Source organism: Leptonychotes weddellii, chromosome 13 (assembly GCF_054177405.1).
Source record: "Leptonychotes weddellii isolate Sample4059 chromosome 13, ASM5417740v2, whole genome shotgun sequence".
In the NCBI taxonomy this organism is placed as follows: Eukaryota; Metazoa; Chordata; class Mammalia; order Carnivora; family Phocidae; genus Leptonychotes; species Leptonychotes weddellii.
In genome coordinates, this window is record NC_138381.1 from 51,937,696 (window position 1) to 51,957,523 (window position 19,828).

At 38.2% G+C, this 19,828-nt stretch overlaps 1 protein-coding gene across 1 annotated transcript in view; it reads left to right on the forward strand.

Moving 5' to 3' along the window:
- The window catches only part of PTPRM (protein tyrosine phosphatase receptor type M), a 712,816-nt gene that overhangs the window by 458,468 nt on the left and 234,520 nt on the right, over positions 1-19,828 (forward strand). The window contains exons 13-15 of the mRNA XM_081802550.1: positions 11,061-11,334; positions 12,596-12,632; positions 19,178-19,252. Of these exons, the coding sequence (XP_081658676.1) occupies positions 11,061-11,334; positions 12,596-12,632; positions 19,178-19,252 (386 nt within the window). The remainder of the gene's footprint in view (positions 1-11,060; positions 11,335-12,595; positions 12,633-19,177; positions 19,253-19,828) is intronic.

Consider the following 19,828-nt stretch of genomic DNA (forward strand, 5'->3'; position numbering starts at 1 on the left):
CCAGCTCTTTTCTGGGAAGTAAGGCACAAAGGTATTCAGAATCATAAACAATGTAGCCAACCACCGCATGGAGTTTGATGGTCTTGGGTTTAAATCCTGGTGCGTGTTTACACTGTTAACCTTGGGCAGGTCATGTAACTTTTTTGAGTCCCATTCCTGTCATCAGTCAGATATGAGTAATAATCTACCTCAGAGGACAGCTGAAAGAGTAACAGTCAGCAAAGCACTCAGGATAGTATCTAACACAGATGTTATCTGCTTAACGTAGGAAAGCTTTTCTTATTTATTATTGATGCTATTCTGGCCTATACTGATGGCAATAACATTAACTAGATAATGTGGTGGCCCCTTCTGCCCACTAAGTCCTACTATAATATTCCTGAACTTCAGTTATTATCTGAGCAGTCTGTCATACAGGAATAATAATTACGATAATAAAAAATGAATAATTATTGTGACTTGGACTGAGTAGCTATCATGTGCCAGGCCAATGCTTGGTCCTTTATGAAATGGTTTCTAACCATCAAGAGCAGACATCCTCATCAGATGCCAGCATCCTTGCGCACAGGAGGTACTAAGGTCTGGGGAGGTGAACTCTCCCTGTGCAGCCCCATGTGACCAGTGAAGCCAAATGCACGTCAGGCACGTGCTCCCTCCCAGGAGCGTCCCTTCTCGGCCCATAGACCTCTTCCCTGCAGACTCTCTCAGGAACCCAACCTGGTTACGCCTTCCTTTGCAGACGTGGGCCACATCGCAAATTAATATCCTCTCTTCATTGTCTCTTCTAGTGTTAAGAAAACATGTTAATTATACCTTCAATTTTAGATTATGATCGTTGGAATCTTTGGGGTTTATCCCTGTTAACCTCTTAGAGGTTAGGAGGGTTTTTTCATGTTGTTCTCTTCGTTATTATTTTGAAACCAACTTATTTGTTTCTTTTTTTGGTGAAGCCCAACTCCCATTACAACTTACTCATTGTTTAGCAGTACAATTTTGAGTACTTGGAGGACTTGGATTAAACAAATTTGTTTTAGTGTATTGGATTGTTTTAATCAAATCAGTCTTTTTTGTTGTTGATATATGTGTTCTTTTTCATTTCAGCATTCTTAATAGTCTCCAGAGAATGAAGAAAAAAAGATACCAGTTCTTTTGAAATGCTTATTAGTGGCTTTTTAATTGCTCCCTCTTATTTCTTGAAGAAATGTGAACTACAGGAGCATCATAAATTTGGGGGCTAAATGTTCTTTTGTCAGTGCTTGAATCTTTTGAAAGGTTCTATCTGGTTCTATTCCTTAAATTCTTTAAGGAGAAGAGCTCTAAATATCTGACTTCCAACCTAATTTTTTTTCCTTTTTTTCATTGGGATACACATAATCACAAAGACCAAAATGTCATTCAATGGTAAAACTTCAATTTTATATTACTATATTGGGCTTGGTTTTTTTTATTACTTCTTATAGCTGAATTGCAACAGTGTGTGTTAACAAAAGGTGCTAAATCTCTTATTACCACCACCACCATCCTTCCCCCACCTGATTTTAGGTGAATTTTATTGTATTAAAAAATAATACTCTGGATTCCTTTACTGCCAGGAAACAAAGATCATTTTTATTAATGTTGCTTCTAGGATGACAATGTCAGTCATCTCTTTGAAAATTCATTTTGGAAACTAAGTTTGTTCTTCAAGAACCCTTGAAAAGAAGCTTTAAAAATGGCAAGGGAAGATAATAATAATAGAGTAGATGTATTTGAGCATTTATACAATGAAACTTAATTTAACTTTCCCTCAAACTCCATTTCAAACTTGCTTTTTGTGCATGAAAATATAGTGCATAGCTTTCCTTCCCCTATTTTTCAAATTTTCTCCTCTTCAACATAATCTCCTCTGAAGGATTCTATGTATTAGATCAGAGCTCCGGTGTTATTACCAGGGCCTCCGCGGCAGGTGCACCAGGGAGCAGAGGCCCCCATGCTCAGGACAGCAGCTGGGCCTTCCATAAAGCAGAGAAGCTGCTGGTGGACAGGGGCAGCCGGAAATGGCTCTCAGGGCCAAACTTGACAACCACCCCCAACCCCAAAACACAACAGAACACAGCTGTAGGGGCACCTGGGTAGCTCAGTTGGTTAAGCGTCTGCCTTCAGCTCGGGTCATGATCTCAGGGTCCTGGGGTCAATTCCCACATCGGGCTCCTTGCTCTGTGGAGAGCCTGCTTCTCCCTCTCCTTCTGCTGCTCCCCCTGCTTATGCACGCGCTCTCTCTCTTTCTCTCTCTCAAATAAATAAATAAAATCTCTAAAAAAAAAAAAAACCCACAGCTGTAGTATTTTGATTTGACCTTAATGATTAACATGGATATCAATTGAAATACTGACATTGAGAAACGATCGTAACCTGAGGATTGATCATACAAGGCAGAAAGAATAGTTGCAAATTTGCCTGACAGCGATTTGGAGAGAGCTACGTAGAGCGGAACAGAGACCAGGACTGCATGTTTGTGGGCTTCTTTCCCCACCCACCCCCAGAGAGCAGAGGCAGCTCGGGTCTTGGTCCTCACAGGTGGCCATGGGGGTCAAGACAAGGAGCCCTGCTTGGCATGCCCTCTAAGGCAGTTTTCAGGGAACTCTTGGTGCAGCACTTGGGGAGGTATCCAACCTAGGGCACAGCCCATTGCCTTCAGTCTGCTGTACTATTTATTGATAAAGGGTCCTTACAGGTTCTTGGAAGCTGTTGCAAGCAGGCATTAGTGAGTCTGAGGTTAAAGCTTGTTGGAACTCCGGTGGGGTTTTGTTAGCACCAGTGGTTGGAGAGAATGGGGACTATATAGGGAATCTAAAGACGTTAGCTTTTTTGTTTGTTGTCATGCCTTTAATTTGGGAAGAAAGCTGGTGGCTCTAGGCAGGACAACAGTCTTTGGGTGTTACTGGTGGGAATGTTCAGGTACTAGGTCCAGCCCAGATGTCCTCAATGAAGAGATGCTGTAAGAGCTTGGCTTAAACATCATCACTCTTCCCCTGCATTCCATTACACTTGGTACAAACCCAGATCAGGTCCCTGTCACAGCAGTTGTTTGTTTGAGTGACCTATTTCTAATACTCTTAGGCTGGTCTTCTCAAGGACAGGGACAGTCTGTGCCAAATTCCTCCTCCTGTTCTTCCCTCGTGCCTGGTACCATGCTTGTGAAACATGATAAATATTGTAAAAAGGAAGGATGGAGGACACATGAATGAAATAATTGTCTTCTCACATATTGATGTAGAGACTTGCCTAATCTTGTGCCAGGAGTTATAAAATATTAGATCTTGAAAGGATCTTATTGGTTAGTCGATGATTTAGTGGCAAAGCTGGACCCACTTGCCTATGGTATGGTGACTCCCAGTTCAGTGTTCTCTCCATGGCACCCACCTTTGGTTCACCTGCCTTTTGTTTTTTTGTTTTTGTTTTTTGTTTTTTTATTTGTAATTTTTTTAATTTGAATTCAGTTAGCCAACATACAGTACATCATTAGTTTTTGATGTAGTGTTCAATGATTCATTAGTTGCATATAACATGGAGTGCTCACACATCACATGCCCTCCTTAATACCTGTCACTCAGTTACCCCATCCCCCACCCACCTCCCTTTCCACAACCTTCAGTTTGTTTCCTGGAGTCAGGAGTCTCTCATGGTTTGTCTCCTTCTCTGATTTCTTCCCATTCAGTTTTCCCTCCCTTCCCCTATGATCCTCTGCACTATTTCTTATATTCCACATATGAGTAACACCATATGAGAATTATCTTTCCCTGCCTTTTGGATGGTGGCATTTATTTTCCAGCTCACCTAGCCTGCAGTATTATTCCTTTTAGGGACCGAAAGATTCTGAATTGAATATAATACAAACATGCAATAATGAAAACATTTAGTGTGGCTTTGATTTCCATTTTTATTCAAATCACTAGTGCTTTTTAAGAAAACATACTTTCATAATAGTAGCCGACCTTGAATTATAATTTTTACCATCATATGTTTGTTATGAAATTGTGATGATTAAATTATGATTAGCTTAAGTGAAATAAAGTCTGCAAAGGAAAATGTCTTCGTTTGTTAAAACGGGGAGAAATCATTCTTAAAGAGGTTCCACCTAGGACTAATTTACTTGAAATTTGGTGCCTGTTGTGAAGATTAATAACAGGTGGCCTTTTACAGAGCTGCTCAGCCTGAGTCTAATGTTTTAGTTGTTCCTTTATTATCCCAAACCTCCATAACTAAAGGATTTTTTTCTTCCTGCCCTTTGTTCACAATATGGAACTGTAATTGACTTCATATTTCTCACCCAACCTTTCAGCTGTAATTAATATTTTATTATATCAGATTTTATCACTAACTAGCAGAGCAGCAGGGTATCGGACCGTACGCTCAGGCATGCTTGCACATGCACACATATATGCATGCACACACACGTGCACGCGCACACACAGACACACAAAATACCAGTAACTTACGGATGCTAGGCAAGCTCCTTGTGATGAATTATGGCTGAGAGAACGTAAAATATATTTGTGGTGTCCCACAAATATTCCAAAGCAATTTATGGCCAATCTTAATCTGGAACAGAGTAGGACAAAGAGAAATTAAAGTTGCTAACATAAAATATTCAACCCCCCAGATCTATTTATGCTGTGTGGTGTGTTACCCAGTGCCCACTCTCTGTGTAAAACTAGTTATCAGTCATCATTTAGTGACTTAATGAATGGGACTGTGTCAGGTCAGCAACTCTCAGCACTAGTGTTACATGAAGGACTCTGAAGAATCCTGGTCATGGTGGTAAACATATTGAACATATTGAACTGACCTTTTATCCCCCTAATTTTTAACTGGTGACAATACTTTTAAAGCTTAGTTTAGTTGTATGAGGTTGTTTGAATTATTAGGGTGTTGTTCCAGTAAGTGTTGACAGGTTTAGGACCAAACTTTGGTTTGGGAAGGAGAAGGATCAAACCAAAAACAGGAAGAAAATCAATTCTGTGTTGTTGCATGGCAGTAAACTTTAATTACACGTTTATTTTACATGCTTTGCATCTAATTTATACTTTGATTTTCTATTGCCCCCCAAAAAGTAATCTTCAGGAAGACAGAAATACCAGTCTTTATTCTTTTTTTATACATATAGAATAGATGGTTTTACCAAAAATTGCAAATCAAGCTAAAGGCACTATTAGGTACCATGAAATGAACAATATTCTAAGTCCTTGAAATGATCAGAAGTGCGGACTTTAAAGGACTAGCAAAAGCAACAATGAAATGGATTGTTAACTTCTCTCCCTCTCCCCACTCCTCCTTACCCCCTGTTCTGCTATTCGGTTGGATAACCTTCCAGTATTTTATGCTGATAAGAAATAGAATCAGTGGATAAGAAAAATGGACTTAACAACTAAGGGGTTTAATCTTGAAATGAATTAAGACCAAAATTTTAAAGTCAATTTCAACTCTGCAGCAGGCTTCCCCTCAACGTCTTCAAAGTTAGGAAAAAACAAAAATATCTCATCACATTTGAACTTTCAAGTTTAACAGAGTACATGAAAGATGTTCCGATGTTCTTCTCTAGGTTATACTTCATGTGCTAGTCTATATAAAAGCAGATTTCTTATCCTCCTTGTAAAAGCCTTAGAGTTTTGTTGTAGGAAAGCCTCGCATAAATTAAACTTTAAATTAAATTTCATTCCATAAGAAAGTTATCGTATAGTGATGTCACATTTTTGGCAGATTCATCTTCACTATGGATTGTGCCTTCATATTGCAAATGCCATAGGAAGATTTTGTGTTACTTTAAATTCCGGAATAGTGGAGGAATCAGGATAGGGATGGTGTAACTTTAATAAACAAAGGGAGCATGAGTAATACATTAAAAGGATAATAGAATTTTACTATTGATTAAAAAAGACTTAAGGGATATAACAAAAAAATCACAAAGTATAGTATTTGTGATTCAAAGAAACTTAATTTTTTTTTACATATAAGTTAAATGTGAAAAGTAACTGGATATTTGATACTAATTACTTATTTAAATTTTTATGAATGATAATTGTATTGAATTTATGTTTTACAAAAGATTCCTTGTCTTTTAGAAATGCATATTGAAATACTGATGAGATGCGATGAAATAGCATAATGTCTTGGATTATCTTCACATTATTCCTTTGGTAGAGATGTGGGGAAAGTGAGGGTATAATGGAACCAGACTGACCATGTACTAAAGATTACTGATACTGGTTATCAGGTATATTGGGTTTGTTATACTATTCTCTACTGTTGTGTGTTTCAGATTTTCTACAATAAAGGCTTTGTTATAAATAAAAAAAAAAAAAGGATAATAGAATTTTAATTCAGCTCACTAAGCTAGAAACTTCTGCTTGGTTTTCCATCCTCGAGAACTTGCTCTTTTTAATCATCTTCTTAGAAAAACCATTCAGAGAGAAAGATTTTCAAAGCTACTTTTTGAGATTGCAATTGTGGTTGGACAGATTTTATGAAATTCACTAGTGAAATAATGTTATTTGCACCAGTGAAAAACATATCAGAGAGTTCTGTTGAGGTGCCATTGACCTAGGTGCCAATAATGTGTTAATTTCCATCAGGAAGACAGCAATGTGTGGCAATTGGGCAGCAGATAGGATTTAGCTATTTTTCGTTAGCGCTTGGACGTTGATAAAGGGGAATAGAAAAGAGCTGCTTGACCTTTCAGTGCTTAAATTATTAAAGAGCAAATAGATTTGAGGTCTGGATGCTTGCAAATCTAATTTCTCTTGTGGAGCAAGGATGAAAAGACATTTTAGGTCTGAAATTGCTCTAGTCAACTTAGTTCTTCCTTTAATATATCTGAAGATGGGTAGATGGTAGCCATTTAAAAAGTAATATATCTGGAGTGGAGCAGAGTGTATAACATATCAGCTGGCTGCAGTGGGGACCCATTAAATGATCATTTAATTCTCAAGTTTTCATCTAATCCTCACAAAATTCCTGCTTGGAAAAATTAATTTCTTCCGCCCATATTCACATAGATGGCATTTAAGTCACAAAACAAAATTTTCTTTCATTAGGAAATGTCAAATATCATATTGTTCAAGTTAAAATAGGGCAGTGCCTGGTACATAGTAGGTGTTCAAAAACATTTCTTAAGTTAATAAATGAGTAAATATACACACAGCACAGCACACATACTAGCAAAGTTGGGGAAAAGATGAATGGGAAGTAAGAGATGAAGGTGTGAGAGGTGATAGAAAAACAGAGCAGTCAGTGTTTGATTCTCTCAGGGCTCATTATTTAATCGTGGGTTTTCTTGCATAAACTTACAATCTAACCAGCATCCTCTCATCATGAAACCTGTTTCTTTTTTTTTTTTTTTAAGATTTTATTTATTTATTTGACAGAGAGAGACACAGAGAGAGAGGGAACACAAGCAGGGGGTGTGGGAGAGGGAGAAGCAGGCTTCCCACGGAGCAGGGAGCCTGACGCGGGGCTTGATCCCAGGGCCCTGAGATCATGACCTGAGCCAAAGGCAGACGCTTAACGACTGAGCCACCCAGGCACTCCATGAAACCTGTTTCTTGATAATTTCTTCTTCTCTTTGCACTTGGGTATTCAAGAAATGAATACAAAATAAACTTAGTATTAAATTTTAGTAAAGCAGGGCATATTTGTGATTACCAGTGTATTTCTTCCCTACCACTACATATAATGTATATAAAATAGAAATTACTTGTGGATTATATTATGCTTTCAAAAATATGTGCCCTCATCGTCCACTTCAGAGTGTGCTGAGATAGAGATGACTAAATCACAGACCTGTTCCTCCAGGAACTTGTGAGGTTTTTGAAAATATTGATAAATAGACACAAATGATTAGTAGTCTTTACAAGAAACATATTTTTGTGAGTGTGGAGCAAAGCAAGAGTACATCAAAATGGGGGAGCAGATCATAAGCCCCTGAGAGAAGGTTCATGAGAGGGTCTCAATCTTTTTATGACGTAGGGTCATCTGCTGAGAGTGGCAAAGGATTTCTGTGTGTTGGGGAGAACAGCATTTCAAGAACAAACTTGGGTCCAGGCCAAGGTAAAGGAATAGAGGACAAGGTGTTTGTGATAGGAGAATTCAAGATGGTGGCACTTGGACAGTCTGAAGTGGTTGTGCTAGTCTTTCATCTAGAGGAGTTGGAAATGAAAAGTGAGTGATTACTGTCCTTGGTGCCATTGGTGACAGAGTTGCTGGTTGGGATCAAGAGCTGGAGAGGACACCAGCCAGGTGCTGGCCTCAACTGCAGATCCATGAGCATCCTCCCTGGAAATTATTAATGACTCAGCAAGAGATGGGAGTGAGTTGAGGTCAAAGGTGAAATTACCATTTATAGCTCTGTTTATGTGATAAATGAGAAAGAATATACAATACTCAAAGTCAGTTGATTCTGGGAAGTAGGTGGGGACCAGTTTGTGTGTCAGTTGTGTCTGCATAAGAGGGGAAGATGCCCATGGGGCAGACAGTTCACATGAGCCCCTTAACCAGGGCTTTTACAGGTGATGCTAGTACTGCCTTGTCTGGTGGTCATGAGACCACGTCTGCTACTTCATCACCTGTGAGCCCCAGATGGAAAAGGCACTTCACCTCTGAACCCCAGTTTTCACACCAGTAATATTTTACTGATATGTAAAGGAAAATAAAGCTGACCTGTGCAAGTCTCCCAGCCTAGCACTTCCTGTATGGAATAATTTCTGCAAATTTTTTCTTCATATGTATCTTCACATTTCCACTTTGTGTAGTATTTGAGTTTTACAGAGTTGTTTTTAAAGTGAAATTTTGAGAGGCCCTTGGTGACTCAGTTAAGCATCTGACTCTTGGTTTCGGCTCAGGTCATGATCTCGCATAAATTAAACTTTAATGATCTCAGGTTGTGAGATCAAGCCACATGTCTGGCTCCACGCTCACCTGGGAGTCTGCTTGAAGATTCTCTTCCCCCTCTCCCCCCACTCATGCTTGTTCGCTCTCTCAAATAAATAAATAAATCTTTAGATTTGCTCTCTGGGCAAATGTACTCAGCAGTTGAAAATAACATTTCTATTTTGCTATGATTTTGTGGGCCAGCAAAGGCTTGTCTGCACAGTTCCTGCTTGGGGTCTTGGGGCTGCCATCATGTGATGTTCAGCCATGTGGCCTTCCACAATGGTCCACACACATGGGCATCAGTGATGCCAGTTGTTGGCTGGGAGCTCTTTGGGACTGCAGAGCAGAGTGCCTGCATGTGGCCTCTCCACTGTGGCAGGTTCAGGGTGATTGGACCATATACATGGTGGCTGGCTTTTTCTTCCAGAAAACTATCTTCCCTGGGGAACCAGGCTGAAGATGGCATGACCTCCTCTGACCAATGCCTTGAGAGTTACCCATTGTCCCACTGTTACATTCTTTTGGTTGTATGTTGTCATTAAGATTGGCCAACCCCATTCTTGATGGGCTACGTGTAAGAAGTTGCAGATATATTTTAAAATCACCACATCTAACCATATATGTAGGAAGTCAGGGAGAAGAGGGTGAGAAATCAAAGTCCACTTTACCTCCATATGTGTTCCTTGTCCTCCATAGAGGATGATTCTTCCTTTCATGTCAGATCCATCACACAGTGAGAATTCTACCAGATTTGGCGGAGTGTTTTACATAACCAATAGAAAGTCTCTAATGTTAAGAGGTTAGGAAGTATTTCTGGTTTTTATTTAAGTTTACATCACACTCAGAATTTGCTTTATCATTGTACTGTAATCCTATTATACTACCTGTCTAGCAGTCATTCTGATGTTCTACAACAGTTGATTTTTATTTGGACAGAATTACAAACTGAACTGCAGCTGCTACATTGCATTCCTGTAATGGAATGTGTTAAGTAGTTGTACTCCCAGAAATAGGTGATTTCACTGAGTGCATATTCGGAGTTCACAAGGGCAACACCCAAAGAGGGACCTCTCCAGGCCCTCCCCAGGCAGGTGGGGTTGTTAGGCACCTCTCTCCTGCTCTTCTTGGGCAATAATGAGGACCCGTATGAGCAACTCTAGGATTGCAGCATTGTTCCAGGGAGTCGTGGTGCTTTTCTGATACAGTGAGAACAAGTTACATTTCCTTGCCAGGATCAATCTATTCTGATTCAGTTCTTGAAAGCTGCTGTCAAGTGTTAGTTTTGCTCAGTATCAGAAACTTTTTTTCACCAAAACTGCACAAATGTTCATCATTCTGGTAAAATATATATCTTAATAGAAACATCCATCCCTTCAAGATTTGTCCCATTCTCCTATGGCTACTTTGAAATTCAGACATTGGAAGGGGGCAGGGAGGAAGGGGGGTAGGTGCTGGGACACCTATCCTTGCAGGCATCTTCGGAGCATGCTCATCCCGATCTTATCTTTATATATAATTCAAAAACCTGGTTCATGACCTACTCTTAGAAACTGCTTGTAACTCCAAGGCTTTTGAAATTCCAGTCTCTTTGCTCTCCTTACATCATCTCTTTCCATTGATCTGATATGGTGAAGGGCAAAAGAATATAAGAAAATATGGGAAGTTAAACTTTACTTAAACATGAATTACGTATTGTGTTTTGTGACTTGTTAAAACTTCACGTGCATTCATACAGCTGTGATTGAAGAAAATAATACTTTGCCTTTTTTAAAAAATAAACTTACAGTGAATATAATTTCACTTATTAGGTAAATTGAGTTACATGTGAGAAAAACATTATTTTAGTGTCCTGCTCACATAAACAGCAGAGATTGTTATATAATTTTTTTTTAATTTTCGTGAACTTTGTTTCCCTCAATACGTTGTATTATCAGAGGTGAGAGAGTTCTATGGGAGAATATTAAGCTCCTTCCCGCTCTTACATTGAGCAAGTGTTGAAATGTTGAGTGAGTATCCATTATGTACTAGGCACTTATTATTGACTATATCCAGTGCATTCTTTATTTTGAATATCCGGTGGGCCCCAATTAAAGGCAAAGGGAATCAGCTAAATTATCATAAAATATCACTGATAGTGTTTCTTTTTCCCCTAGCGTCTATCAAGTAGTTGTTGAGGAAGAACGTCCTCGAAGAACTAAAAAGACAACAGAAATCTTGAAGTGCTACCCTGTGCCAATTCACTTCCAGAATGCGTCAATACTGAACTCACAGTACTACTTTGCTGCAGAATTCCCAGCGAACAGTCTCCAAGCTGCTCAGCCTTTTACTATTGGTGATAATAAGACATACAATGGATACTGGAACACTCCCCTTCTCCCCCATAAAAGCTACAGAATTTATTTCCAAGCTGCTAGTAGAGCCAATGGGGTAAGTTTTATAGATGGCTATTTACTTAGGCTATTTAGAGTTATTAATGTGAACATAGATTAAAGAAGATAGTCATAAGAAATAAAGGCATGCTTTTGTGTGTTTTAACTTGGAACAAATGGGGGTTTTCTTTCTCTTTCTAAACTTATTTTCACCTAGAGAAATTTATGGAAAGAAATGAATATATTTGTATTTGTGTTGGTAGGAAGAATGTATTGTCAACACGATGGTTTTTATTTTCAGTTTTTACCTGCTATCAAAAGTTGGCTAGCAATTCTGCTTAGCTTACTATTTTACAGGAAAATAGTATAGCTACAACACATACATTCAGCTCATTTAAAATTTTGTGAGATACACAACATATGTCTTTTCAGCATATTCTATCCCATTTCTTTGGTTTCACGAGAGTTTATACTTCCTATAGCTGTGACTAAATTAGGTATCTTTTTTTTTTTCTAAGAGAAAACAGCTTTAGAAAGATAAGATGAAAACAAAATAAAAACTATGGAGTCATGGGGCGCCTGGGTGGCTCAGTTGGTTGGGCGACTGCCTTCAGCTCAGGTCATGATCCTGGAGTCCCGGGATCGAGTCCCACATTGGGCTCCCTGCTCGGCAGGGGGTCTACTTCTCCCTCTGATCCTCTTCCCTCTCCTGCTCTCTGTCTCTCATTCTCTCTCTCTCAAATAAATAAATAAAATCTTTAAAAAAAAAAACAAAAAAACTATGGAGTCATTTCTGAATTTTTTCCCCTTTCCTGTTCAGGCCAACCCAGAACTCTGGTAAGATATAAGATATAAGTCGCCTTAAAAAGAAGTGTGAGTTTTCCAGATACCACCCTCCTTCACAGTATGAGTTTAAGTATCATCACTGACTTGACTTTTGCCAGTGAAAAGGGGGGGAATCTAGGACCCTGAGTTCTCCTCCAGTAGTATCTGCCCAGAGAGCAAGCAAGGATCTGAAGAAGCCAGGGCCACTAGGCAGAAACATTTTGGGAGTAGCTCCTCATTCATCATCCGCTCCAGAAATGCCCATGGCCGCCAGCTCTGGAGCTGGAAAATGTATCTGAGCATGGTTCAAGTAGTAATCATCTTGTGAACATGTATCTGAGCGGGGTTCCAGAAGTAATCATCATGTGATTAACACCACACTCAGAACAATGAGATCATTCCTTATTGGCATTTACATAGAATGACAGATAGTTTTATTTGTTTTAAATAAAACACGAATAGTGATTTTTTTTTCCCCTCTTTATTTGACACAGGAAACCAAAATAGACTGTGTCCGAGTGGCCACAAAAGGTAGGTTGAAACTGTGGGATGCTCTCCCAGTTTATGTCCTTTAAAAATTTAGATGGTATTTCAAAACTTCTTGGAATGTTAACTTCATTGAAAGAAGTGTGTGTATGGGTGGGTGGGTGTGTATTAGAGTCTTAGCAGTTAACATTGACTCACTATTTCATGTAGATACTTTTTAAAATAAGGAATCATATAATTGTGTTCCAAGCAGTTTTCAATGGTTAGCTTTTTCAAAATTCTTTTAAAATAAAAACAATGTCTATGTGATCTTAGTACAGGTTTTTTAAACCAGAGGAGTACTATGACTAATGAATCTTCATGTGCAAAGTAGTAAAATATTGTCTGCTAGTTTTAAGCAAATACCTAGTTATAAGAGCTCTCCCCAGGGGAGAGCATGGGCTTTTTTTGCTGATGATGGGTCTGTTGAACCCAGTAACTGGATGATGTTAGTGGAACTTCTGTTTCCCAGACCTGGTTAAACTTCTGAGAAAATGTGATCAAGGACCAGATGTAGAAGTGGCTGGGGCAAACCAGCATAAGCTCACCACACACAGCCTTCTAAAAAAGAGAGTACAGTTGTGTGTGCGCATGAGTTGTAAGGTCATCTTCTCAACCTTGCAGCGTGGTTTTAACCAGCATATGGGAAGCATATGAGAAAATGCTTTGAGAAATGTAAAGTCCTGCATTAAAACGAGGCATTATAAATTAACACTTGCGGTTGAACACGCCCTTTCAGACCATCCGAGTGACCCTGAGCACAATGAATTCTGTGTGGTTTAATTTAGAAATGATGGCTTGAAGGCACCGTCAGGTCTGTGGTACTAGATGTAATCGGGTTGTAGGCAATCACTTGTGTTCTGTTGGATAAAAATATCTTATTTTTGTTGTTTCCCTCTCAGGGAGCATAGTTGGATATGTCATGGACGTCCATCTGCAATTTTAAACTTCTCATTGAATTTTTATTTCATGAAGATATATGACCTTTTTACTCAGTTAGCTCGACAGATATTTCTTAGTTTCATGGTATGTGCCAAGCACTGTGTCAGGTACTCACGTCATTTGTATTTTGTTAGTCTCATGGGCTCATAGTTTCTGTTTCCAACAATCTATTTATATTTATTTTGAAACACTCAGTTTTTTATATCATATTGTACCTGATTAAGTGCCTTTATTTTTAGGAATAAATTAATAATAAATGAAATTACAGATATTGGTTGTGTTTTATAAACTGTAATATGCTCTTAGCTATTAATTATTACAGTATTATGAAGACCCTCGAATGAGGTATCGATGTCCTGAGACCTCCAGACCACCGCCCATGCTCCAATTGCTGGATTGAATTCTCCTTCCCCTCGGGGTCTGAAAGAGTAAATCCAGTTCCACAGTGCCTAATTTATAATGCCTTACATTGAACATCATAGCTGAAAGATTTGAAAGCACTTTCATACACGCATTATCTATTTCTTCAGCATTACTGTGAGAAAAGAGGCAGGTATTACTATTTTTAATTTTTAAATTAAGAAAATGCGTATTTTTAGAGACGACTTGACTAACCAAGGTCACTCAGCTGATAATCTGTGGGTCAGGGCTTAATTCCAAACTTTTGGACTCTGACCCGAAGTGTTTCACTATGTTTCACAGCTCTTCGCCCAGCTGAACCTCTAATATATCCAGTTACGGTACTGCGTTGTATAAGTGTCTGCTCTCCCCTTGATTAAAATCGAGGCCCTGCCCAGTTTCCTCTGAAAGCAGTGAAATATCTGTCATCATGTTCAGCTACATAGCTAAACAATTATATAAGTAACACGCTTGTAGATACGGAAATCTGACGTTGGCCGTTTTCACAATAGATTGGATTAAGTGGTGATTTGGATCCTTTTCTTCCATCAGCTAGATTTAATCAATATTGTCATTTGTTTTTCAGTTCACCCAAGGATGATTAGGCAATCAGATGACCTGATTGACTAAATATTCCCCACTCATATTTTCTGAGTCATTTGCAAACATTGATATAGCAACAACCTCTATCCACATCAACTCTTTTGGGGAAAGAGGGGACCCGATGTTAAGAGTAATTATGTAACATTGTCATGTCTATTCACGAAAGCATAATACGGGAGGACACCTTGGGAAAATATCTCCTTGCAGTTGGAACTGAACTGTCCCGTACTATTTTATTTTATTATGTTCTACATGCACAGATTCAATGAACTTCCTTTACAACACAGTCTAATGCCCCCCCCCCCACTACAGTCAGATCATTTTTCTTTATTCATGCTAAAGATTCTTTCAGCAGTGCAGGAAGCCATTCCATCTTGACTACTTGGTCAAAACAGAGAAATAGGCAGTTCTAATAACCTTACTGGTCCCCTGCAGTAAAGATGCTGGAAATTTAAAAGAGTTCAGACTTTCTGTGTTTTTGCCACATGTGGCTGGCTGACAGTGGGGTGGATTAATTGAATTTCCAGGCACTAAACCACTTTCCTAAGCAGCATTTTGAATTTACAAAGATGTCGATGTTCTCATGAAACAACTATTGACAAGTATTATAGAGAAACTATGGAGGTAGATTTGTTTTCACAGGAACCTAGTTTGTAATTTCAAGTATGGGTATGTCTCTTAAAGATATATTTCATACTGTTTATACATTTAATGTTGTGATTATTTTAATAATATTCCACGGGTGTATTTTGACACTAATCATCTCAAATATAAAGCCTCATAAAAATGAGACATGGGAAAAAACCCTAAGGTGTGTTCTTACCTATCACCATATGTATGGGGGATTGCCTATATTTTCCTGTACCCTTTAATTTATACATCCAGATTCCTCACAGGTATACGTGACTGTATTTTTATTGTTGCCTATAGGCAAACGCATCACAGAATATTCTATCTCTTGAGTTAAAAGATAAAGACACATTACAATAATAGAATATGCATGATGTTTGGATGTTACCCTCAATCTGTATGGTGGAGTTAATAGAATAGCTTTTAGCTATTCTTAGATTCTCTTAGTTTTATTTTGATTTTTAATCACATTCGCATTTTTATAGTTGGATTCTTTTCAAGACCACTTTGGTCCAACTGTGTCTTAGCAGTTAGCGTATGTATTTTCTTTGACTTTTGCATACCTTATGGTTGCCTTGTGGTCAGTGGTAGGGTTGAAACTCTTTATGCTCGTTCTGGAAGGCTTTGTTCATTATCAATTCTAAACAGACAGGATACACTTAAAAATCAAAATCTGTCTTGTAGGTAATTTAGACTTCTCATATTAAATGAGGTATATCCATTCTAATTGATATAATAATCAGTTTAAACTGTATACTTTGCATCAATCTTCCATAAAATAGTATTTTCCATAACATGATACCCTCTGTCTTTCTCGTTGACAGTATAGCCATTTGGGGGCTTTCTTGTTAAACATTTATTTTAAAATGTATGTGAGCACCTACTAAATGTTAGGCGTAGTATAATCTGTGAGACTTCCTAGTATGTAAATATATCACTTTTAAATTTTTAAGGATTTTGAGTTCATAAAAGTTTGGGGTTTTTTTTGTTTGTTTCTTTGTTTTTAGTGTATGGGGGCTAGTGTCATATGTGTGTACTTATTCCTTTCTTTGCTGTGATTTGGCTAACAGCAGTATAACTACAACTTGAAACAAAAACTTCATGAGAACACGTGCTAAATTCTTTTCAAAAGCATTATAGGAGTCTAAGTCTTAAACAAAAAGAAAAAAAACATTATTTTTTGTCATATTTTAAGATGAATTTTTGGTGCAAAAAATGCTTCACTGTTTTTAAGCTCGGTATTTTATTTAACTTACGTTTGTACTGCAATGTGCGTATGCTTTGCTGGAAGACCTTCAGAAAACTTTGAAGGATTTCCATTGTCCTGATACAATTCTAACTAGATTCAGAAATTTGAATGTTTCTTTTTTAATCACTAGGCTCTCTGAGAAGAAGTTTCTCTAGACTGTTTTCCTATTCACTGTTTTGTTCAAAGAAACACCATAGTTTCTAGGCCACAATGCTACAGAATGAAAACACACTGATAAAAGAGCTGAAAGGAATGTTGACATGCAAAGCTAATTAAGATTCCTTTTAATTACTCATATTCAATACAGGAGAAAACAAATTATATAGTAAGACCACTCATCTATGCTAATCTGCTATCATTTAGCTATGGATTTAGAAATAGAAATATAGATATGATCTACATTTGTCATTCAGCATTTTGTAGAGAAAATATTTTCTTTGATTGATCTGAAATAGTCTTCCCAATGTGCGTCATGAGTACAATCCAGGCCCCTGAGAAGTTACTAAGGAAAAGAAAACCTGTTTAACTTTGTCCAACCCTATGTTTCCCAAATTATTTGATCCAAACTCATTTTCCAAGAATCACGAAAGTCATGCCAAAGAGTTTGGTAAATACTGGTTCCTCACATCCCAGAAGACCCCACCACATGCAACTGAGATGATACTTTGCAAGTCTGATCCACTTTTTGCTCTTCCATTCATACCTTTGGGCCTAAAAGAGACCCTAAATTTATCAACTACTATCAGATACTGCTTCAAAGCAGAGGATTGGGATTTCTGACTTTACCTTACCAAATTTAGCAGTATTCTGTTTTGTAATGCATTTTTATTGATATTTTAAGATGGGGCAGCAAATTTTTAGGCAAAGGGCAGAGGGTAAATATGTTAGGCTCTGTGAACTATATGGTCTCTGTCACAGCTTCTCAGCTCTCCCACTGCTGTACAAGAGCAGCCGTGGGTGATGTGTAAGCAGTTAAGTCTGACTGTGTTCCAATAAGACTTTGTTTGCAAAAGTAGGACGTGGGCCTGCTGACTCCTTTTTAAGGTAATTTGTAACAGAATCTAGTTTTTTTTCCCCTGGTAACTAAAAATAATAGTCACAAATGAATGCTTTAGAAGGCAGAACATAGAAATCATATAAAAACCCCTCCTGATATCTATAATGTACCTTTTCCATGGGGGTTTTGAGCCTCTGATTGCAATTTGCCTTTCCTTTAGTTGTGAATACATGGCTGCCCAACATAGCCATTTTCAAGTAACTTTTTGTTCATATTGTTTACCTTTTTCAGTATTGGGTAGATGCTCTGTTTTTGATCAGACAATTGTGCTCGAAAGCAGAGTAGGTCACATTTTCCTGTAAGTAATAGAAAACCACACAGGAATGTTGGTTGAACAACAGTAGTCTATGCCCAAGCAATCGTTATATGTATAAACTTGGTACCAACTTTGTAACAGGTCTTAGAAATTACATTTTACTGTTTGCAATTGATTATATCAGGATGGAAAACTGCATACTCTATCCTATCAAGAAAATTATCTCTGTAGTACCTCAGGAGTCCTCCATGTTCTGACCCAACTGGTAGTTTATTCATCTCACTTAACAAGACTAGGAAGTTTTCATTAACAATGTGTGAAAGACAATTATCCCACTTCTGAATCCAGTTGCTACAGTTGTCTGGTTATAAGGAGCAGCACCATTTGAATGGTGCAGAGGGGTATTTCAAAATATTATGCAGCAGCAGTTTTGGGTTTAATTGTCTGCAGATGGTAGATGATCTATTTTCCTTACTCGCTGCCACATTTCTAATAGCACCCAGGCTGTTCCATGTAAATTAGTAATCTTTCATGTAAGCCTGTCCTTAATTTTCCAATATTTTTTCTTGGCATCATTTTCCAGCTGTATCATGTTAGAACTGACGTTTTAATTTTCAGTATTTCCCCCAATATCTGTGTGTCATAAATGTTAACCATTTAAACACAACTGCTGAGCTGTGCAGGCAAACCAAGAAACCCCACTGGTCCGATTCAAGAATCTTAATCATGTCTTGGGTCACATGTGGACCATGACAATGATAGCAAAAGCAATTACTCATTTTCCTTTCTTTAACCGATGCTTTGAGATGCATTTTTTTCAGTCCCTTAATGTGACAAAATAAGGTCTCTAAATGGAAATGTTCTACATGAAATTTAGTTATCAGAGAAATTTCTCTACCTAAAAAATGTTTTTAGTGAAAGAAGATAATGTGCTCCACAAAGGTGATTTTAGCAAGAAGAGAAAATATTGTGACTTCAGCAGCAGAATTTTAAGTAACCTAATAAATTTTAAAAGCCTAAAGTTGGGATCATCAGAATTAGCAATGAATCATTTAGACGCTACACTCAGTAGCATTTGGAAATACTATTCAGTCTAGAGCCTTATTTAGGACTTATGTTTTGTTTTTATTTTTTTCCCTTCAGTTGATCTACCCAGAATCTCAGCCAAAGCTTGCAACTGTGTCATAGTTAGAAATCTAACTGCCTGACGAAAGCCTGTTTAAGGGAAAAGAATTCCAAAAATTCAACACTTTGCTATGTGTTTTTTTCTTTTTTCTTTTCTTCTCTTTTTGTTGTTGTTGGAACAAAGTTGAGACGATGTGATATACTGATCGAGATTCTCCTTGCTAGCCTAGCTTCAGTCTGGCTTTTTCTTCCCTCATGCATGCTGACCTGGGAATCTTCCTTTGCCATAGCTGCGATAATCGTGACTCAGCTTACAACACCTTACATTCGCATCGCCCCTGCTGCAGGCGACGACCAACTGACAGGTCAGACGTTCAAGTATAGATGAGTCATCTTGCCCATTTCCTGCTCATTTTTCTCAGCTTTGTTTCCCCTCTACATTTCCTCCTTTGCTTAAGGCTTGTTTACAATGTTTCAGACTCTTGGTACAGACCTGTGCCCGCATTAAATTAAGTGATGTGCTTGGCCTCTTCTGTGTGTGCATTTATACCCATGCATTAAGCACAACGCCACTGCATGTTTTCATTGTGTGTTTGTCTGTTGGTGTGTTCCTTTCGAGCCTAATGTTAAACAAAATGAAATTTGCTGGACTTGCGGTAGCAGTGCCATCAAACAGAATTTCAATCAAAATACAGAAAGATGATGTCCAGTTATGCAAATTAACCTAAAAAGCTTTTGCAATGTGAGGGTGAGCGAGGTTTACTTTTCACCTTGTAGGGTCTAGTTTGCACGCACATTTAGCAATGCAGAGTCTTGAAATGGAGCCACCCAAAGCTGTTTGGGGTGACACTGTTCAAACAGCTTTTCGTGTACATACAACCAGAGCAGAGCTGATTACATTCCTTCTAGATCCTTGTTTCAAAGCAAAGTGTTTATATAAA